We start from the raw sequence: 22,408 nt of genomic DNA, 5'->3' as shown, positions 1-22,408 counted from the left end.
GTCAGGTGAGTCACGGACACAAAGTGCTTCCCAGCAGCCTTGCAGCCGGACACCTCGGCATGGCCGTGATGGTAACGCAGCTTGCGTAGGGCTGCTCACAGTCCCCAAAGGGCTGAACGGCCTGGAAGGTGTTAGACCATGTCTCCTCCAGGTAGACCACGGCCCCTGACCCTCATGTTTCTTTTGGGGATGGGGATGGCATCAGAGAGGATCAACTGCCCGAGCAGGTGTAGCTGTCAGTACCTGGAAGTGAACTGCACAGGGCAGCAGTTGCAGGAGTTCCCTGTGGCTATCCCGCTGGACACCAGGCAGCTGATTCTGGCGGCAAACAACGTCTCATACCTGCCAGCGGTGGAATTGAGCTTCTTGGCTGATTTGGTCTATCTGGACTGCAGCAAGAACCTCTTGGGGGATGACCTGGATTTCACTTTCATTGGTGTGGCCAAGCTTGTCTATCTGGACCTCAGCTTCAACAACATCACACAGGTGACCTTCAGCACCTTCTCACACCTCCTCAGCCTGGTGGTGCTGAAGATCTCAGACAATCCCAACCTTGTGGCCATCGAGAAGGATGCCTTTGCCAACAATACCTGGCTGAGGCACCTGGATGTGAGCCGGACGGGCTTAACATTCCTGGACACCAGCACTGTCCAGGACCTGCCCAACCTGAGGTTTCTGGGGCTCAGTGACAACCTGTGGCACTGCAACTGTTCCTTTTTGGACTTCATCACCTGGATGACAGAGAGCAACGTTCATTTTCCAGGTGAGGGCTGTGTGAGCAGCACTTGTCTCCTCCCTGCTCCTGCAGATCTGTGTGGAACAGAGGGGGCCTTCTGTTCTCTTTCCCAAAACTTCAACTCATGGCGCTGTGCCACTGCATGTCAACTTTGTGTCCCACCTTCTGGTGTTGTACAAAACACGGATCGGTGCAGTTGGGTTACACACACTCCACCCATAGACCCAGGACAGTCAGGGAAGCATAGCCTGTAGCTAGGACATTGCTGCTGCTGCTCTGAAACCCCTGGCTCCAGCCTCAGGAGGTGTCCCTGTGCCTGTGAGTCACAGCACCCCGTGGCTCCAGTGCCAAGGTCGAGGAGCCCAACACAGCCCTGGGGAGATCTGCACTGGGAAAGCTACTGCTCTGAATTTCCTGCCTTGCCTCCATCTGCTCTGATCGTTTGGTGCTGCTGCAGTACCAGCATGTCCGCAACGGTCAGTTAACCCCCCTCTCTCTGTGGAAATGGTCTCCTGCCTCCGTTCTGACCTGCTTGGGGCAAATTCTCCAGCCCTGAGCTCTCCACTGTTTGGCCAGCGTCCCCTTCACCTTGAACACCTCCCGCTAGCTTCTTACTGCATAACGTGCCTGGCAGGCAGCCCTCATTTGTGCAACCTCTACAGCAATTCTGCTCAATGCTGAAAACGAAGCAGGGTTGAAAGCCAGGCAGCTCCTCTTCTACTCTCGTCTCTCACTGATGGGGTATCCAGGAATAATTCGGGTAATGTGGAAGCCAGCAAGAGTTTAGCTGCTGACTTCCACGAGGCTGCAATCACAGCCTGCTCCCCGTTGACCCATTTCGGTCCATGAAGAGTGAACGCAATGTCCCTTGCCTTAAGACCACAGCAGCTTTTGTGCTAGGACAGATAAAAATTACAAATCCTGCAACCTCCAGTTCTCACAGTGCTCCTCAGCCCTCAGAGCAGGTACATTTGCCTGATCCTCTCTATCACGCTGTGACTGAATGCTCAGAAGTCAGAAAAAGACATTTTGCTGTTCCCATGGGAGCTCTGGTTTGGGTCCCAGCTGACATTTGATCGTCAGAGCGAAACAGAACACAAGTCACGCTCAGAAAAGCGTCTGTATCCATAGGACTGGGAGATTCCATATGTTCCCACTCTTCCTCCGGCACCCCAGAGCAAATTGGCTCTCTTTTATTTTAAGTTTCCTAAAATAAGAAAGGTATGTGCAGTGGAGGTGAGCACTGAGTCCCATGGGCTGCAGCAGCATGGTGCAAATTGCTTCTGAGTAAAAGCCATTTCTTGAAACCAGGGTCTCCACGACTTCTTTCCTTACATCATCTGGGATCCCAAAATCAGCTGCTTCCCATCATATTGAGAGATTCGACAACTGGGCCGTGGACACCGAGTGTTCATGAGGCAGGGTAATCACCAGTTCCCTTTCCCAGAAAAACACTGGTCCCAAGGGCAAACGTTTGTTCTGCAGCTGCAGCACATTAACTCGATTTTTCTGAACTGAAAAGGAACACAGCAGAGCACATACTAACGAAGAAAGCTTGGGTTTCAGTAATGCAGGACACAATGGTGAGAGCGAGCTGCAAAAGAGAAATTGTTTGAGAAAGCCTGTTCATTGAATAAAAAAGGGCCCCAAAAGAACCCGAGGGGAGAAAAGGGAAGGGCAAGTGGAAGCTGGTGTTAGGACAGAACCAAATTAAGGACATCTGTGTCATCTTAGATGTAGTAAGCTCCCTATAGGCAGTAAAGTTTTTTATTTTCCATATACAAGTTACAGGCAGTTATGGAACAGTGTAAAATTAGTGCTGTTCTTAGTAAGATTGGCGGTAACACACTGAACCCTGGAACAGGAGAATAAAGTTCATTGCAGGCAATTTGGGAGGCTAGAAGTAGGAAAGGCAGTGGCAGCAAAGACTGGGGGAACAAGTATGGATCCCTGCACCGTGCTCTGGAAAACGGGAAAGCCAAAGAAACCAGGGAGCCTGCGGAGGTGGCTCCACTTCCCTGCTGTGCTGGGCTTTCCTGTGTCCTGGTGAGATGCTGTGGGCGAGTCCGCAGGAGGCCGTGTGGCTCTCGGGACTGGTGTGAGGGCTGCGCAAAGCTTTCATGCTGCCGGTAAACGTACATGGGCTGGACACCCTGTATCACAAACACTCGGCTGCCTCTAGGCATCTTCATTGGATGGAGGCAGCCCCAAACCGAGGGTTGTTACAGGAGACGACAGCTCCTGTGTGAAGGGATGTTGGGACAGAGCCCTGAAATCTGCAGCAAGCAGATCACCATCCTGGCCTTTAAAAAGCTGCTGCTGCTTCACAGAAGACCTTGGCACCGGTGTTTTGTGCTCAGCTGGATCATGACATCTAGGTGCTGCCATAAAGTTGCCCAGGTCTAGATAGATTTGGGTAATGGCGAGATAAAACCTCTCCGGTTATACTCAGGACAATGAGACACATCAGCATGAACAACCACTGCAGCTATATCACTCAGTAATATATGATATAATGTGATGTAATATAATATAAATCCCCTGTAGCTTCCTTTCCGCTGCTCCCTTTTCCTCAGATCCATCCAGCTGGTGCATCAAGCAGTGACCAGCCCGTGTCTAGCACAGTAACTCTTTCTGGTCCAGGGAGTTCAAAACCTGCAGGGGAAGGAGAGGGCCATGGCGGCGAGCATGCTGCGCAGAACTCTACGGACACCAAAAGGAGTCGGTGCTTTTACCACACTCCGCCTTCGCTGACTTCAGAGGGAAAAGCCAGCATCTGCTTCATCCCCATGTATATTACAATACCACAGGGTATAGTTGTTATTTTAGTGGAACTGAATCATTGATGAGTTTCCTCTTCCTCTCTCACAGAGCAGGTTAAGGCTATGCCTAACTGCAAACCAGCATTTTGTCAAATGCACGCAAGCCTCATTATTCCAGCATAATTTAGGCTGTATCACTTCAGAAGGTATTTGAGATTAAAAAAAAACCCCACACATGCGCTTTTATACTAAAATAAAAGTACTTAATCAGCAGAGATGAACAGTGCAGGGACAGCAGTTTGCTGCAGTGGCATAATCTGACAGGCAATATTTTCCTATGGAGGCAAGACCACAGAAATCTTTCTGGCACCCTGGCAACTGTGGTTTGGCAAGGGTTTGCCTGTCTGATTTTACTTACGCCACGGAGGGAGAGGTGTGAAGCCCGTGGATGCTTTTCAGGAGTTTAGCAAACTCCTCCGTCATTTTTCTGGCAGGACTCCTGTTCATTAAGGCTTAAGACACAGGCAAGAGAGTTTTGCTTCTGCTTTTCCCCCTGCAGATGCTGACAACATCACCTGCTACACCCCAGAAGGCCTGCGTGCCCTAAAAATGCCTGCAGCGGAGGCACAGCTCCACTTCACCTGCCTGACCCAGCTGTACAAACGAGACTACATCTTTCTGTGTCTCGTTGGCTTCTGCATATTCTTTGCCGGCACCACGGCAGCCTGGCTGGCTGGCATCTGTGCCGTCATCTATGAACTCCACACTTCAAAGGGGGAGGAAGAGGAGGAGGAGGAAGAAGACACAGTCACTTAGGATCAGCCCTACAAATCTTTCTGAACGCCCGTCATGGGAACTGAAGGCAGGCCTTTCCTGCCCAATTTCCCACATTATGTCCCATTCTAGATGCTGGGTTTTTTTGAAGTGAAATAAAACTGCAAGAGAAGAAAAGTCTCTGTGCTGCAGTTTCACTCACTGTGCTACCTCCACTTGTCTTCTTCCACCGGGACTTGGGACATTGGTTAAAAATATTAACTTGTTGGGGATGAGGGGTGTGCGCAGTGCCAGGCATTTACACTCCTGCTTTACCGTGAGACCACAGAAAAACAGGGTCAGCCTGGGGCCAGTCCTGTCACAGAGACAGGCTGGAAGAGGTACGACCCGGGATATGGGACAGGCCCCGGCATTCTGCTGTAGCCAGGGAAGTCACCAAGCCCTCTCCGGCCAGAAAGCCCAGCAGAGCTTATTGGGACCAGCCTAGATAGCTTACTGGAGCCCCAGGGAATCCAAGAGCTTTCTGCTGTGGAAGGGCAGGTACGTGAGCAAAGGGATTAAACCCAGGACTTCAGGGGCCTGGGACCCCACGGGATCTTGCTTTCATCCCTGTTACACTGGTGACAACAAAAGACACCATCTGTCACCAAAAGACACCTGCAGCCAGACACCCTGTACCTCCACTGGTTTATAAACATTTAGAGAACTGGAAAGCCCAGCTCCAGTTTCGTATCACATAACAAAAACTGTTTGTGGGGTTTTTTTTAATGTAAAAAATATTGCTTACACACTCCAAGTGTTCTTTGAAATGGCTTGTGTTTCGATGCCAAAGTCCCAGGGCTGCACACACAGGCCGGAATAAAGGGAGATGTAAATAAGATCCTTCATATCCCTAACGCTGGTAATTGCCCAGAAAAGTATCTGCTTACATGACTGAGTACAGCAACTCCACGTGTGAAACACTGGCTTCTTCACCCGATGCTGGTGGGATCTGGTGAAATAAACAGGAAAAGCAGAAGATTTTAGCAAGCGTGGTGCAAATTACCATTCTGCCTTACAGCCAGTAAACCGCAGGCTGTGAATCAAAGCTGAAATCCTTGTTTGGGGCATAATCGGCGTGATGAGAACGGTTAAGCATGGACATGGGGACACACGTGTAGAGCTTCCCCCTTAGCAACCCCCCTGGCGAGCTGGAAGACACTGTGACGGCAACCCCCCCCCGGCGGAGCCACACGAACCGGTGACACACCCGCCCGCCCATCGCCCGAAACGCCACTAGCTCCTCCCCGAGGCTGGTCCCCAACTCGCCGGCACCGCGGGGGCGGCCGCCGCCGGACCCCGCCTGCGGGCGGTGCCGCGGGCAGACCCGGCCCCGCTCCTCCCCGTCCCGCAGCGAACTGGGCTGGCTCGGCGCCGCGCCGGAGGGTGAGTGCGGGCCGGGGAACCCCCGGGGGCGGGGGGCACGGGCGGCGAGAACGCGTTTTTTACGCCGATTATCCTAGTAGAGGGTAAAGAAAATATAGCAAGCGCGGGGACGGCTGCTCCCCCCAACTTCCCCTTTGTCCCCGCGGGAGGAGCGGGGCGCGGCGGGGCCCTGCCCGCACCCCGCCGGGCTCGGGCCGAGGCTGAGCCCGCAGGGATTCCCCCGGGAACGGAGGGGGGGCTCTCCTAGCTCTCAGAGGAAGCCCGAGCTCGCATCTGGTAGCCAGAATCCAGGCGTGGGTCTACTCGAGGAGACTTAATCGGCTCTGCTGACTCATAATTATAGTGTTAGGGCAAGCTCGATAAGAACCCTAATTCTGGAGTAAAAGCACCCCCGGCGAGCTCTTCTGCTACAGCTGCGCTGTGTCACGCTCCAGAATCTCGTGGTTGTGTGGCTCCGGCCTGAAACGTGACTGCGTGGAAGACAAATTCAGGCTTCTGCACCACACCGGCGCTTGTCAGCAAAGTCCTTGCGGCGGCGGACAAAGGTTGCCGAAAGGCACCTGGATCCGGGAACAGTGGCGAGGCGTGCGATTGGAGAGGGGCCCAAAGTCCCGCATGCTTCAAAGTGCTTTATATGGCTCCAGATTACTGGAGCAAAGGCTCGCAGTAGAGTTTTAGACGAGCAGCATAAAGAGTAGCAGCTTTATAATACACCTGGCTTATTGCTTTGCTGCAGCTGAATCTCTTTGCTGCCAAGATAAAACCCCACATTATGACTTTTAGCTCTTTGCTGCTAAGATAAAACCAGCTGTAAAGATAAAATGCCTGGTCCTTGCGGGCAGGCGTGGGTTCTCCACTAGCCTTGTAATTTGAAGGGCGAAACGTGATCATCAACCTGCCCTACTGGCTGGGAACCTGTTATATTTTCAGCGTGTCATCTGGCAGGTGCTAACCTCTATTAGATATGGTTGCAGCTGACTCTTCTTCCTTACATTAGGTTTTCAGTGTTAGTTTCAGTGATAATTATTTACCAAACTTCATGTGGACAAGGCCAGCTGTTGTCTTCACCTTGCTCCATGGATAATAATCCCTTTGCAAATGAGAAATAAAACCCTTTAGTCCCTGAAGGTCTCTCGTGAGGGGTGCTGTCGCTGCAGCAATAGAAGGATGTTTGCACTGGTTCCATGTGGTGGCCCATTTTCCCCCACGCTGACAGATTGTGCTGGTGGGACAGTGCAGGAGACACCAAAAGCTCGCTACGTGGTGGAGGCAACCAGGTGGAGACAGGCTTCAGCTGGGGTTTGGTTTGGAGAGGGAATTGTCTCAGTGCTGGAGAGAGGTCTCTGCTGTCTTCTGCTGTGCTGCATCACACAGCACCATCTTGGGTCACTGGTATGGTTTGAGAAACCCACAACAATTTATTGTCATTTAGACAATTATTCTCTCACCCGATGACTCCTCCCCACCCAGGAAGGGGAATTAGGAAAATATAAAGAAACCCGAGGGCTGAAATAGAAACAGATTTAGTAGAATAAGACTAAATAATTAACATTAATACTACTAAAGAACCAATACTGATCCCAATACCAGTATCAAATACACAGGGACTATACTCAGGAAGCCGTGCACTCCCAGCAGGGGACAACAAATGTGGGACACTGCAAGTGCTGGGGCTTCAGGAGGAAGGGAAGGGCTCAGGGGTCCGGCACCGGCAAGAGGTTCTCTGGATCGCAGCCATTAGGAGAGAGAGAACTTCACAGAAAACTTTCTAATTTGTATTGAATGTGACGTTCATGGTATGAAATAATCCTGTTGGCCAGCTTGTCAAGTGACCAGGTCTCGCTCCTCCTCATCCCTGCAACCCGGTGAGCTCGACAACACCGAGACCTTGAAACCCGCATACCATAGCTGGCTATAAAGTAAATGTTTTCATAAATTGAGACACCGGAGTCTTCTAAAAGTGCATTTTTCCCAAGCAGTAGGAGAGAAATGAGTCCCATGTCGCTCAAACCAGGACAGTCACGCAGATGGACAACATCTGACGTTTGGGATTGTGCAAGAAGGACCCGTGCCAGATGATTGTGGGGAAGGGCCCTTGCACTCACTTGCAGGCGGGGATGGTTCTGGAGCGCTTGGTGTTGAGCATCTCCCAGCACCATAAGCTGGTGGCAGGTCCGGCAGATGGGGAGCAGGAAGGAGGGAGAAACATGCAACGCAGCCTTGCTGCAGGGCAGCGTGGTGGAGGCTGCTGGATGCACCTTCTGCTCCATGTTTCCATCTCAGGCCAGCGCGAGGAAGCGCAGGAGCATTAAATGCCAACCACACGGGCCCTGGTGTCTCCTGGCCAGCAGACTTGCTGGTGCAGATGTTGGCAAGTGCCAGCAGTTGCATGTTGCTGGGGGCTGCTCACTGACTTGTGGCTCTGAGAAGCTGCAGGGGTGTGCATCACTCATCTGGCCAGTGCCTCTACCAAAAAGGTTCAGTTATTATTGCCATTGTGGTGGTTTTTATTATTATTTTATATAAGTATGACCATAGCGGTACAAACTAGCTGTTCATGTAGCCCAGCTCCTTTCACGTCCAGGGATTTCTGAGCCAGTTTGTGTTTGTATTGTAATTCTCCATTTACCCGGTATGCCCAGAGCTTGGGTTTTTGAGTTTGAAAACTGCCTGCACTCACCCCATCCGACAGTGGGGAGTTCCTCAGGTCTGCTTCCCACTGTATGAAAAACACACCTCTTTTGGTTTGCTTTGAATCTGTTTCCTGACCTCTTTGGTGGCCCCTGGCTCTGGTGTTGGAAGTGGCTGTGAACAATTGGTTTCTGTCCACCTCTCCAGAGCATCCCTGCAGGCACAGCACCGTGTCCATGAGTTTGTGGGACTTAGCCAGTCACAGCCAGAGCTGGTGGGACCTTCTGTTGGCTGTAGTCCTGCTCCGAGCCGGAGGCTGGACTAGGGTCCTCCAGATGCTACCTCCCACCAACACTTCAGTGATTTTTAAGGCTTGCTTGACAGGAACTGGGCAGGGAGCCCTTGGTTTGTGCTGCTCCATACCCAGCAGGCACCAAGAGGTGAAAATTCCCCACGTTTCTCCCTTCTTTCAGCCACTCCCTGTGCTCGGAGGGCTTGGGTTCATGCTCAGCAACACTTCCACACACGCGTATCTGCATGTTGTGAGCTGTTACTCCTCCAGTCACACCCCGAAGCAGTAACGGGCTCTCTTTCTGTGACAGCACCAAGATGGCTGTTCTCTCAAAGGAGTATGGCTATGTCATCCTGACGGGGGCTGCCAGCTTCGTCTTGGTCACCCATCTGGCGGTGAAAGTGGCCAAGGCCCGCAAGAAGTACAACGTGGAGGTGAGTGCTCAGGCTGAGGGAATGGGAAGGTCAGGGCTGGTCTGCAGGGGATGCTGCAGACAAGCAAAGTAACACCTTGCTTATTTTTGGGTGGCTTGCTGACATTTTCTGCCCCACCAAATGGATGCAGAGGGGATGGAGCTGCCATTCTGGCTCTCCAGACAAGAGCAGACGGCACGACAGAGCTTGGGGTTTGGCACATCAGGTGCTTGGCACCAAGCTGAGATGGCTGAAAGCACAAGGCTTTGAGCTCGGAAACACTGATGAGCAAGAAACTACACAGCCCTTTTTCCCTGTAAAGAAGGTTGATGCAGCATTGGGGGCAAAGGGTGGTGGAACAAAAGTGACAGGAGGGTTTTCTCAAGCTCAGAGGGAGCACCTGAGCCCTATCGCAAGCAGTCTTTCAAAGTGACCTTCCCTCTGCATCCATGGAGGAGCCCGCAAGCCAGGCAGGGCTGTGGGCTGGGTGGGGACAGCTGGTCCTGCCCGTGAGTCAGGGCGATGGCATGTGGAGGCTGCTGTGCCACTTGTCTCCGAGCGAAAACACTCCTTTTGTTCTTCCCCCGGGTCACTCGGGGAAGTGGCAAGAAGGTGTGGGAGCGAGGACAGCCCCGGGTGCTTGTTGGGGTGACACCATTCCTACTGCATGAAGTCAAGATTATAGAAAATGTGCCCAGAGCACTGGATTTCATGCTGGGAGAAGCCTCTGCAGCCAAGTGGCAGCTCCGGCTGGCTGCTCAGCTCTGCAGCAGTGAGGATGGCAGCGTCCTTCCAGCCTGTTCTGGGTGATGTCCACCACCCCAGAGGAGTCACGGGGGCATGCCCTCTGTTAGGGTGCTTTGCTCTTCCCTCCAGAGAGATGGGATTTAAACAAGGAGGTCACCCAGTACCTGGCTAGCTCCTGTTCAAAGCAGGGCCACCTCCAGGGTAGTCAGGTTGCTGAGGGAGGTCAGGAACCAGCCTGGGACAAGCAGCAATTTCAACAAAACATTTGTGGGCCACGGGGCAGAAGACAGGCTCTAACTGGCCAATGCAAGTCAGTCTCTCAAGCACTCATGCAGCACTGGGCTCCCTGAGGAGGTGCTGCAGGGCACACTCCTTCCTGCTGGAGAACACCACGTTCCCAAGCCCAGACTGCGCTTGCTGATGTTTTGCTGCTGGGTGTTTTTTTTTGGCAGTATCCAACCATGTACAGCACAGACCCTGAACACGGGCGTGTATTCAACTGCATCCAGCGTGCGCACCAGAACACGTGAGTACCATGCACGAATGCCGACCTTGAAAATACACAGGGCTGTGGAGCAGGGCCTACAGCTAGAGACTTGTTGCTGCCAAGGGCTTGGGTTCAGGCTCAAAGCTTGAGGAAAACACACGGCCAGGAGACACTTAGTAGTAATGCTGTGCTGGCTCCTTACCATGCCTTAAACCATGCGATGGGGCTGTGAAGCAGCTTCCTCTTCCCCGGTGCTCAGCTCTTTGCCTCCATGCATGGACCTTAAGACACTAGAAGTCTTGTTTCCAGAAGAGCCTGCTGATCTGTTGTGCTGCCCAGATCTCCCTGGGGAGAGGCCTAAGTCCACCCAGCTACTGTGGGCCAGGCTGCAACAGCACATCGGTGGAGTGCTGGGAGGAACAACTCCTCCTGGATTAGGAGGTGGTAAGTAGTATTTAGCAGTGGCTTAGGGCACAAAATGGAAAGAGTGGGTGTCCCTGGGGAGAGACACAGATGGGAAGAAGTCCCTAAAAGATGCTCAGATTCCCTCTTTCCTCTTATCTGTGGCCATAGCATCAAGCACAGCTCTCCTCAGCACAGAGACTCCTAACAGTCAGGCCCAACAGAGACCTTGGCAGGTGCTGGCAGCTTCTGTATTTCTAGAGCTTGCTCTTTGTAAGCAACTTCAGCACAAATATAACCACCTCGCTTTAATTTTCAGATTGGAAGTTTACCCTGCCTTCCTGTTCTTCTTAGGCACCAGTGGAATCTATCACCCGGTAAGTAATGCTACGTTGCAGGTTTGCAGGACTGCACTCTGCTCTTGCTCCCGGACTCGGGGAGGGTAGCGGGCAGTAAGCCAAGCTAGCCCTTCTGGAGGCAGCAGGCTGCTTCACGAGCCCCATTGCACTTCACAGCTGTGCCCCTTCTGAAAACGTAGTTGTAGAAGGTCTTGTGCAGGGGAACCACATAATAAACTCATTATTCCTGCTTCAGCTTTAGACCCCTTTCCTTCCCGTAAGGGTGCCTTGTTGCACAAACCAAAGCATTCACAGCCTCCAGTCCGTAAGTGGGAAGGGTCCCTCCAACCCTACCTGGTTCTTGCAAGCCCTGTGGCATCCTGCTGGGCTTACAGCAGTGCTACTCAGCAGCTGGTTGTGTGGCCCTTTCCCTCTCTCCTAAGCACACTTTGACGAAGAGTTCACCTGATAAGAATAGAACAGGAACATGGTGATCTTCCCACTCACTTCCACCGCCAAAGGAGGTGTGCAAAGGATCACAAAAAAAGCCTAGATTATTTTTAATTGAAAGATGTAGACAACTCGTGAGGAGGCGGGCATATAGGAGAGATCAAAAGCAGTAGCTCTTTCTTTGCCACCAGTAGACAAATCTGGTCTTCTCGAATATGGGAAGGAAGCCACATAGGCAAATCTGGCAAACTGGAGGCTTGCTGCAGCAAGCTCTAAATTAAGAGGCAAGGTGGAAGTTTGTAACACCTGCAACAGGAAATCCTGTACAGTTGCTGGAGACAGTGGAGTGGGGCTTGGGGCAACAGCAGCCTCCAAGATCATGGCACATGGCTTAGCTCACTAACTGGGCAATGGCGGAATGAGATTCAGCACCTGCTGCCTGCATGATTTAACCATTTCTTGCTTGGGAAGAGCTGTGCTGCAAAACAGCAAGGCTCTTGCAGCACATCCCATGCTCCTTCCCTAGAGGTGTCATGAAAGTGACTCCTCCTGTAGAAAACTCACCCCAACAAGCTGCATCAGTCACCCACGTCCACCGGGTTGTCCTAGCAAGGTCAGGACCCATACTGTAGTTGGTGGTCACTTCTTTGAAGCAAAGCTGCTATAACAGGTAAGCACACGCAAATGGCAAGTCTCCAAAACCTTTAATGCTTCTCCTTTCTCTCTAGCGGACTGCCACAGGGCTTGGCATCACTTGGATTATTGGGAGAATCCTTTATGCCTATGGCTACTACACAGGAGGTAGGTCTTTACCTTGTAGCACAGAAGGTGCTTGGAAACTCAAGTCTGTAGTGGCCTCAGGGCTCTTTTCTCCAGCTCATTTTGAGAAGCGTCATGGTTTGGGCCGAACTGGCCACTGAGATGAACAACAGATACTACACTTGATCACTTGAAGCAGCATAAAGCTTCCAGTCAGGGTGTGGAGAAAAAGGGTGCAGGTCCACAGGCTGCTAACTCTCCAGTATGCTTTTCCTACCGATGGGAAGAGCACTAATCTAATAACAACACAGAGTGAGGGTAGGTACATGGCCCAAGCTGGTGCCTGCTGTTTTGCCTCGAGATTTATCACTAGTTCCTGCTCCCTCTTTAATTTTCAGGATGGGCTAGTCTTTCAGGCTGCTGAACTGAGAAAACATGTCTTTTTTTCCAGATCCAAAAAACCGAAGGAGAGGAGCCATTGGTTCAGTTGCGCTCATTGGGCTGGTGGGCACAGGAGTGTATTCGGCTTGCCAGCACCTTGGCTGGATCTGCCAGGGCTAACTGACCATCATGATGGCTGGCTAGGAAACTAAAGGAACTTTTGTTGTCTTTTCTGTTAGAACGTTTCATTTCCTGTTTGTTTTTTTTTTCCTTCTCATTCAATAAAATGAAGTTGTCAATCCTGTATTTTCATTCTAAAGTTATAGAGGGTTTTCTTAAGAAGTTTTGCAGAATGCTAGAATGACTCTGGTTTTGTAAGGACTACAGAAATCTGCTCATCAGGCAGAGATCTCCTAGCTTTTATGATTTTAGTGACAAAAAAGCCTTCTCACAACCTGTTAAAACATACAGCAGCCGCCTTATTTCTGGACCCCTCAATTCACGTCACTCTGCAATAACGTGTTCCAGAGTTAGTATTTATTTGATTGCTAAAAAAAAAAGATGTAGGCAAACATTTAAAGTTGTTGCTTCATCACGTTTAGAAAGAACAGTAGACCTATAAGTAGGGAGACAAATAGCTGTTGCTTAAGAGAGGCAGCACTCTATCCTATGCTGGAGTTTGCTACCACTGTGGTTCTGCTCCATACTCTCTGTGTGGACATGATTCTCAGGGCCATGCCTGTCCCAGGCTGCATCAGCTCACCATCCCCACAATATTTTGTCCCACCTTGGAAGTGAGGTACGGATAGAAAAAACAAAACTAGCATTTACAAGAGGGCTAGAGGGAATAACCCTTAAGGCTTTTATGTAGTCAGAGAACAGACAGAGCCTATAGCTACAGGATATCAACGTATCCAAGAGCTTTTATGTGCACTGTGTAGGGTCATACCTGTTAAGAAGCCAAAACCAAAGTTGACTGAGGGTGGAAGGCAATGGGGTTCAAGGCATGCAGCAGAAGAAGCAGCCTGGGCCAGGCCTCTGGTAGCACCTACCAGAGTGCTGCTGCTGAAAGTCATATTGCCGCCTCCTACTCTGAGGTTCCCGTCTTCCACCAGACAGGACAGAGCAGGCCCGCAGGCTGAGCCCCTGTGTGTACATTCCCCCTTGCAGGAGCAGGGTGGCTAAATGCTGCTCCAGCAATGTTTCCCCCCAGGCACTTACAATTTTAGAGCACTTTATTGCTGGGTACATGATCCACATCTCTGGCTGACAGGCAACTGGCTGATGCTCCCTTGAGCAGGCCCCAGAGCCACTAAAACACAGATTCCACATCACCCATCTCCACACAGACAGTCTTCAGCTGCGAGTAGTACTCGATGGCTGCCCGCCCGTTCTCTCTGCCAAATCCTGCGGGGACAAGGCAGAAGTGTGAACACAGCTCCAGGCAGCACCAGGTACTACTCATACCCCCTGGAACCAGCACGTAGTCGTATCAGGGAGAACATAAGCCACACACTCCAGTGCAAGTGCCACCTCACAGTGGCACTTCTGATCAAGCCCAGAGTAATAACTGGATGAGCTCAGCTGCAAAGCAAGGCCATGAATATTAAAGCTCGCCTCCTTGCTTTCTCAGTACAAAGTTGCAATCCATTCCCCAGCTTCCCTTTCAGCTCCCAGTGTGGCATTCACTTCTTAGAGGCACAGCTGACCCAGCAAGGGAGCACTCGCATCTGCCATCACAGAAACAGGCTCATCCTCACCCATGTGCAGGAGGGCTGAGCCCAGGGGAAGCCAAACAGAGCTCACCTGATGCCTTGTATCCTCCAAAAGGCAGCTCCACAGGGCTGATGTTGTAGTTGTTAATGAAGCACATCCCAGCCTTGAGAGCAGCTACTACCCTGTGAGCCTTCTGGATATCCCTGCAGGAGAAGGGCAATTCAGCTGGATCCCTTCCCATTCATCCCCTCCTTCCCTGCCAGCTGACATCCCACTAGAGAAAGGCCAGCAGGGTGCAGTGGTTTTTGCAGCCCAACCTGCCCTACGCTGTCTTTGCCTGCACTTACTCCCAAGGACACTCAAAACTGGATTTGATTTGAGAGGGCACAACAAGGACACCAGCAACACAGAATGCGGCACACGGCCAAGAGCCATCTATGCATCCTTTCAGCAGCATGGCAGGCTCCTGGTACACATCTCCCAGAGATGCAGGAAGGCAGGCAGCAGGCCAAGCCCAGCCTGGAAGGAGTCTGAAGGACAGCTGGGCCCACCTAACCCCTCAGGAAAAATCAGGAGGAGATGCGCAGTCATGTACAAAGTTCCCTTTTGGCAATTCCTTGCTCCAGCTTTTCTGGAAGAGGATATCCACGTCCATGCCAGGCACCACAAGAGGAGCATCAAGTTGCTGCAGTATTTCCCTTCTCCTCTCCTCCCTTCCCTAGACTGCTTCCACACCAGCCAAAATACCCAGTCATATACCTGGTGAAGACACCACCTGCCAGGCCGAATTTGGTGTTGTTGGCTCTCTCCACAACCTCCTCCTCTGTGTCAAATGGCAGAATGGACATGACAGGCCCGAAGATCTCTTCCTTCACACATGTCATGTCATCCGTGCAGTTCCCTGGAAGCATGGCAGAGCACATGTGCTTCAGAAAGAAAGAGTTAGCAAAACAGCCTGTGCATTCAGCAACCCACACAGCCTTCATGACAGCACTCAGCATGGCACGGCTCCCCCACTCCGGCTTGGCTAGCAGAGGAGCAAGTCCCACCCTGCATCTCAAGGCAACAAAGGCACTAACTGTACATGTCCTGTCAGACCCTCCAACAGCAGAGATTTCTCTGGACACAGTTTCTAGGTGTCTCAGCTCTCTCTGGTACACTCATCCCAGTGCCTGTCCACACTGTGAATGTGCACAGAGACAGGTTATGCTGAACAGAGCTTTCTCTAGAAGAAACTCAGCAACATCCATGTAGAAGGCTGCAGCACCATGAACAGGAAGGCTCATACCTAGCACGCAGGGTCGCATGTAGTAGCCGTTCTTCAGCTTCGGGTCATCTGGCACGTACAAGTCCCCACCACATAGCACTTGTGCTCCCTGAAAGAGAGCCAAGCAGAAGGTAGGCAGACATGTCCAGCAGCTTCCTGCCCAGCTGCCGAAGCTCTGGCTGGTCAATAGGTTTACAGCCCTATCAGAGAAACCGTGCCTGTGCCCCTCCCTGCTGTCTCTCCAGGTCAGGACTGCTCACTGATAGATCAGGATCAGGGAGTGAGACCCATCCTAAAAGTCCAAACAATGCTGATTTGGGGTGCAAGTGCCACAGGAGCCAGTGCAGGTTGGAGGGAAGCAACTACAACTAGAAACAGATCCTCAGCTGGCATCACATTAGCTTCCACATCTTCACATGGTGTGAATTCCCTTGTTAGTGAGTCAACCTTAGCACTCCACCTGGCAAGAAACACCTACCTCCATCAAATGCCCCACTTCAGAGATGGGGATTTCTCCCCTCCTTCCCCATCCCTCTTCCTGTTTCCAAATCCTTATCTAGCTCTCCTGGCTTTCACTCACAGTTCCCCTTCTCCAGCACATCCCCAAATTGGCTACACCTAGTCATATACCTAAGCACTGACATTTAAAACATCTTTACACTTAAAATAAAACCTGGAGAAAAAACAAAACTCCTGGATAAATCTTATTGCTATTACAAAGACTGTTTCCAGCAGCTGCAACTTTGGCCTTTGATCCTTAGTAAGCTCTTTCTCCAACTAACAAAATTGGAACCCAAATGAGATAATAGACAAGTGTACAAGGTGTCACCACAACTTAGAACCAGCCCAGACATCACGGATTATACCGTTTTACACACTGCCATGCTGGGTATCTCACAATCTCTAAAATTTGGCAACACCAGGATATTAAAACCCATGTAACCTTCAATGCTGATTCAGAGACATACACTGGGTCACTCTTAATCTAGCAGCCAAAGACACCTATCAAGTAATTCAACCACAACAAAAAAACAGCTTAACTGGGAAGGCATAGGGCAGGAAAGGAGCTGCCTGCCTGTTTGCCTAACAAGAAAGAGACACATTTCAGGGCAGTCACAAGGCAGCATCACAATCTCACCTGCTCCTTTGCCTGCTTAATAAAGCCCTGGACACGATCCAGGTGGGGCCGGTTGATGAGAGCTCCCATCCGTGTGTCTTCCAGAAGAGGGTCTCCAACTTTGATTTTCTGGGTGCGTTTCACCACCTCCTTTGTGAAGACATCCAGTATCTTCCTCTCCACAAACACTCGTGTGCCATTGCAGCATACCTGGGATACAGGACAGGCTGCTCAGAACAAGACACACAGCACTCTGCAGGCCTTCCCTCCACAGCTGGTAAAAACAGCTAACATCCCCAGGGACAGATTACTAGATTACCCTGCTGCTCCTGACAGCAATGAACAGTTCATGCTGAACATAGTGGTACTGATGCCACCACGTGGCAAAAACGCATCAAGTCACAAGCAGGAGAGAACTTGAGATGACCTCAGTAAGACAATTTGCCAGCAGGATTACACAAAGCCAGCAGCATGTGTGGAGATCTCAAATTTCGGATGGACAGACCCCCCACAGGGCCGTGGCTCAGGACACCAGACTGGAACATGCTGCCCCTCCGGAGGAAACCAGCACAGCTTCTTCTCACCTCTGTGCACCGGATTGGAGCCCAGGGCACAAGAGCAGCTGCACTGAGCTGGGTATCAGGTGCTAAAGAGGCTCCACTTCTGGGAAGAACAGGGCATCGGCTAAGGCATGCTTTGTTGGGATGCCCTGCACTGGCTTCTGCAAGGGCATCCCTTCTGATCCCTTGTGACACTGCACAGGGAAATAGGTGGCAAGATGGGAGCGTCGGGGCATCCCTGATCATGCAAGGTCACAGGCTGGCTCTGCCACCTGGTTCTCAAACCGCCCTGCCACAGCAAGGATGACTGCTCCTGCCCTGTAGACACACACCTCGCCCTGCGTAAGGAAGTTGGCCATGAGGGCTCCATTCACAGCATTCTCCAAGGCACAGTCCGAAAAGATGATAAGGGGGGATTTGCCCCCCAGTTCCAGGGTGATTGGTTTAATCCCTTTAGCTGCCATCTCCATGATCTGAGGGAAACAAGAGACAAGTGACCCACTGGTAAATGGGAAGCTGGTGGAAGGAGGTAAGAGACGCCCAAGCGGAGAGTCCCCACATGGCCCTTCAAGAATAACAGAAGCAGCACAAAGAGCAAGCTGGGTTTCCTAGACGTCCTGGGGACAGTCTCAGAAGGTTTGAGGTTTGTTTTTTTAAAAGATAAAATCAACAAAACCTGAGGAGTCATTTGCAGGAAGTCCCGTGCTCAGCAAAAGCTGAGGACAGCTGTAACTGCATCTGTGTCACTGCACCCCACAGGTACACACACATAAGCAGAATTCAAGGGGCAATATTTCTCCTTTTTCAAATCAGAATTTATTTTTAGAAGTCTTTTCAGGAACTTTTAATTTTTTGAAGAATAAATTGAGGGTAAGAAATTCACAGAAACTAACCTCTTGCTTAAAAATGGTAGGTTATATGCAGCTAAACTGAACTATTACTGCCAGAAATGCTCACACATTTTCACAGTGCTACTCTGTTTTACGTACCCTCCTCCCCACATAGACACCCACATCCCACATTTTAGCAGCTCAGAGACTTCATTGCAACAAGGGGCCAGACAAGTAATGACCAAGGGGCTCCTCTGAAAGAACTGAGCGCCCAAACCCATGCCCAGTGGGCTAACTGGAGCCCCAGAGTAACCTTGTATGTGTAAGCTCCTTGCTCAGACCCCAAAATGCCAACTTGCACCCCATCTTTACAAGCCCCATGCACAAAAGCTCAAGGAGGTATCGACATCCACAGCACACCAGGAAGGCTGGCACAACAGATCTCTTGTGTCCCTGAGTGAGAAGGTGCCTTTACCTTGATGCCAGTTGGAACACTGCCAGTGAAAGAGATTTTGGCCACATCTGGGTGATGACAGAGGAACTGGCCTGTGGCTGCTCCACCCTGCACCACGTTGAAGAGCCCCTTGGGCACACCGGCCTCTGTGAAGATCTCTGCCAACCTCACCACCGAAACAGGGGTGAAGGGAGAGGGCTTGAAGACCATCGCATTGCCTAGGGGAACCCAGACAGAGGCAAGGTGGGGTTAACAGCCAAACTGCTTTAGGGAAAAGAACAACAAACAAACCAACCACAAACACAAACAGTTTGTCTCAACAGATCCCAGAAGATCCCATCGAGAGAGGGGGACACAGTTTCAGCTGAACACTGCACCAGTGAAAGGGAGGAACTGCACCTTCCTGCTGGAAGGACTAGGGGAGATGGGGCTGCTGGTCCTGCACTGCAGCCATTTCCAAAGACATTCCTTGCCCGGTACAAAGCCAAGCGATCTGCCTTTTTCCTGATGTACTCCTGCCCTCTTAGCATCTACGGTGTTCCCACTTCCATTTCCTTTCCCTTTCTGCAAAGTAACAGCCTAAAGGTTCTGCTAATCCTTCAACACCTCCTTCAAGGTAATCCTAGACTTTATCCCCCAAATTACTCTCCCCCACAGGATCATTTGGCTTCAAAAGAAGCTTGCACAGGCAGAGTGTCTCCATTACCACAAGCCAAGGCTGGGGCAGACTTCCAGCAGGCAATCTGGAAAGGGTAATTCCAGGCTCCAATCCCAACACACACCCCAAGGGGTTCTCTCCGAGTGTACCCAAAGGATCCCCCGGGAAGCTGGATGTGTTCACCTGCAAAGAAGAAAAACATCCAGAAGGTAGAAAAGAGCAAACCCCCTTCCTGTCTTACCAGAGCCTGAGGGGCCAGATCTTGCTTTGATTGAGAAGAGTCACACAGCTTTTACCCCAGCAAGCTCACAGAAGGTGCGTAAGTGCCCACAGAGCATGGCAGTACTAGGCAGAGATCTCTGAAAATCCTTCCAAGATCTTCAGAAAAAAGAACAGTCCATCTTTTAAAGAAATAAACAGCAAAGATAGTCTTGTGCCATGGAAATTAGCAGAGAATGAGAATGGCAGGACAGAGAGTAAAGGGCAAACTCCAGTAACGTTCTCACCGGCTAGAGATCCTGCCAGTCCTGCATAATACTCCAGGCACTGCCAGGATATGTCGATGTCCACTCTGGCTTCAAAGATGGATTTCCCATTGTTGATGGTTTCCAAGGTGGCAATTTCTTCTCTTTGCTCCTGTGAGAGGCATGGGACAGTGGCAACACATTAGAGAAGCCTGTAGTAGAACTCCACAAGGAGACAGACGCTTCTCAAGCATGCAACTCCCAAACAAGGCAGGGTCTGCCATCAGTAAGCCAGGCTCTGCTGTGAGAAATTGTCATCTCCAACAGTTACAGTCCCAATTGCTATTTATCAGTTTCCCAGTGGCAACTGATCACAGGGGAATGTCAAACAGCCAGCCACTGGGGTTCACTGCTAGTCCAGTCTTGCGTAACACCTCTGTTTATCTAAAAGATGAGCAAACCTGAACTTAGAAGGCAGCTGGCAAACAACGGTTAAGATTCACAGAACTAAAGCGGGAGGAACAGCAAACAGCAAGTTCAAAATGGATCCAGAGGATTTAGTGAAGGATGGACAAAGCAACACAGCTGGGAAGCACCCCATCTCCCAGGCAGAAGTATTACCCTGCTGCAGAAGTCTGGAAAAAGCAGAAGTTTCGCAGAAAGAAAAGGTTTCTCATCACATATGTGCACTGGGGAAAGAAGGTCTGGTTTCTTACAGATCCGTGCCTTGATGGGAATTAACTTTAGTGTCCAAGAACATCTTATCTCCCAAAGCAATTTGTGATAAAGCTTATTTGTATCCTCTCTCCCCCATGTGTATTATCTGGTGTCTAAGATAAAAACCAACATTCCTGCAATTTTTTATTGCTAAAACAAGACACACTCCAGTCATGTGACAACATCGTCTGACAAGCTGGAAGTTCAACAGTGTTACAGTTATGCAATTTCAGCTTTGAAATCATGTGCAGTGAAGCTTAATGTTTGGAGTTGTGAAAAGAATCACGAGCCCTGCAAGACTTTGACTGGATGGCTTCAGTTTTATGTCTTCTAACAGTATTAAGCAGAGAAGGTACACACTGGCCTTGAATAGAGCGATAAGACTAAAGCCCTGCCCATGGTAACCTACTGTCTCTTCTGGTCAAAGGTAGATTTAACTCCTGAACTCCTCCTGGCGCTCTGTAAGTCCTCCTGGAAGCCCCCAACAGCCACATTAACCCACAAGAAAGCTCAGAGACAGAACCATCCCTCTCCAAAAGAGGAGGCGAGCTCCCACAACATACCCGAATAATTCTGGCAGCCTCCAACAGCACCCTGCTCCGCTCCATGCCAGACATTTGACTCCATATTTTAAAGGCAGCCTTTGCACTTTGCACAGCCAGATCAACCTCCTTCTCCCCAGAGCAGAGCAGCTTGCATATCACACGACCTGGACACATTTTAAACAGAAAGTAAATAAGATGGAAACCTCAGAAAAGGAGCACAAAAAAGTACTCTTTTATCTCGCATCAAACCCCAAAGACTTCAGTCCAGCCACCTATATCAAGCTACAAAACTTCATGGTATGGTTTCCACTGATTTGTAACTGGCTACAGAAGACGCACTGCAGTTCAGCTGGTCTGAATTAAAAGAGATGCCATTCTCCGCAGTTGTTCTAGTTACTAATTAGCTCGAATTGCTACAAAATTCCTCTGTTTCCCACTGGAGTTTGTTATACTTCTACCAATAGCTTCAGGACTCTGTTATACATTCCTCAGAACAATTAAACTCTCTCTTTCTTAAAGTGATTCTACTGAAACCTTGGTATCTCTAATTAAAATGATAAAAATAATTTGGAAATGTTTAAATCGTGTCTTTTGCCAAGATCGGGCACCGCTCGTTTGTTTTGTTTTGTCTGACTGAGAGTCAGGAGATGATTTCCGCTAAGAATTCAGATGATGGACCTGCACTCCGGGAGGCAAAACGCAGCCACCCAAACACCACGGCGTTCGGGTGGCCTGCCCGGGCGGCACCCGATGCGGGTGGGCAGAAAGAAGCCGAAGGCACCCGGCCCTCGAAGACAAGCAACAGGGAGGCGACAGCCGGGGAACCGTCCCCGCAGCGCGGGTCGAGCCCCCCCACCCCCATCAGGCGGCGGGTCGGTACCTGTGGCCGGCTCATACACCTCCTCGGCCTGCCCGCCATCGGCGGGCTGAACGCGGGCCCCCGCCCGGTAGTTGAGCGGCTGCTGGACCGTGACGGTGCCGGTAACGCTGCTCATGGCGCGGCTGAGAGGGAAGGCGCACAGCCGGGGCAGGAAGTTCGGCAACAGCGATCGCGCTAGCATCCGGCGAGGGGGCGGGTGGGGGCAAGCGGTGGGCTGGGGAAGATCCCACGGGAAAAGAGCCGGTTTTTTTCCCCCGTGGATCCACCCCCGGGAGACGCCGCCTCCAGCGGCGCCTTTTTACCTCAGGGCCCCGGGCCCCGCCCCACCCCGGCGCGCACGCGCATGCGTGCGCGCCGGGGTGGGCGGGGCGCGGGGCCCCGCCCAAGGTTCGAGCGCCCCCTAGCGGCTCGGAGGTAGCACCGGCAGCATCATTCTGCTTCCCCGATAACCGGTATCTATCGCAAAAGGGTTTTTATGGAACACGGACGGAAGTTTTGCGAAGGGAGAGCTAAGCACATCTACTCGCCCAGCTCCCTACTACACAAGGCTAGAGGCAGGACGCCTAAGACACAAAAGTCACTTCACAGCGTGATTGTTCTGAA

The 22,408-nt window shown here is 51.1% G+C and overlaps 3 protein-coding genes across 3 annotated transcripts; 2 read left to right on the top strand and 1 right to left on the bottom strand.

Moving 5' to 3' along the window:
* The first annotated feature begins 138 nt into the window (after positions 1 to 138).
* Positions 139 to 1,054, top strand: LRRC52 (leucine rich repeat containing 52). Its single transcript, XM_074599351.1, has one exon. It carries the CDS (start codon positions 139 to 141, stop codon positions 988 to 990), a length of 852 nt encoding a protein of 283 aa, XP_074455452.1. The 3' UTR covers positions 991 to 1,054.
* A 4,480-nt stretch (positions 1,055 to 5,534) lies between these two features.
* On the top strand, positions 5,535 to 12,903 carry MGST3 (microsomal glutathione S-transferase 3). The gene is made up of 6 exons (XM_074596602.1): positions 5,535 to 5,697; positions 8,931 to 9,054; positions 10,233 to 10,306; positions 10,989 to 11,046; positions 12,186 to 12,258; positions 12,668 to 12,903. The coding sequence occupies exons 2-6, from the start codon at positions 8,938 to 8,940 to the stop codon at positions 12,775 to 12,777; spliced, it is 432 nt and encodes a 143-aa protein (XP_074452703.1). The 5' UTR covers positions 5,535 to 5,697; positions 8,931 to 8,937; the 3' UTR covers positions 12,778 to 12,903.
* A 214-nt stretch (positions 12,904 to 13,117) lies between these two features.
* Positions 13,118 to 22,165, bottom strand: ALDH9A1 (aldehyde dehydrogenase 9 family member A1). Its single transcript, XM_074596601.1, has 11 exons — positions 21,806 to 22,165; positions 20,944 to 21,089; positions 19,706 to 19,835; positions 19,248 to 19,382; positions 18,563 to 18,759; positions 17,590 to 17,730; positions 16,719 to 16,907; positions 15,602 to 15,689; positions 15,073 to 15,214; positions 14,404 to 14,516; positions 13,118 to 14,004 (listed from the first exon to the last, which is right to left on the bottom strand). Exons 1-11 carry the CDS (start codon positions 21,984 to 21,986, stop codon positions 13,910 to 13,912), a joined length of 1,557 nt encoding a protein of 518 aa, XP_074452702.1. The 5' UTR covers positions 21,987 to 22,165; the 3' UTR covers positions 13,118 to 13,909.
* Positions 22,166 to 22,408: the final 243 nt, after the last annotated feature.

Source organism: Larus michahellis, chromosome 8 (assembly GCF_964199755.1).
Source record: "Larus michahellis chromosome 8, bLarMic1.1, whole genome shotgun sequence".
Taxonomy (NCBI): domain Eukaryota; kingdom Metazoa; phylum Chordata; class Aves; order Charadriiformes; family Laridae; genus Larus; species Larus michahellis.
This window is presented reverse-complemented; position numbering and strand designations above follow the sequence as displayed.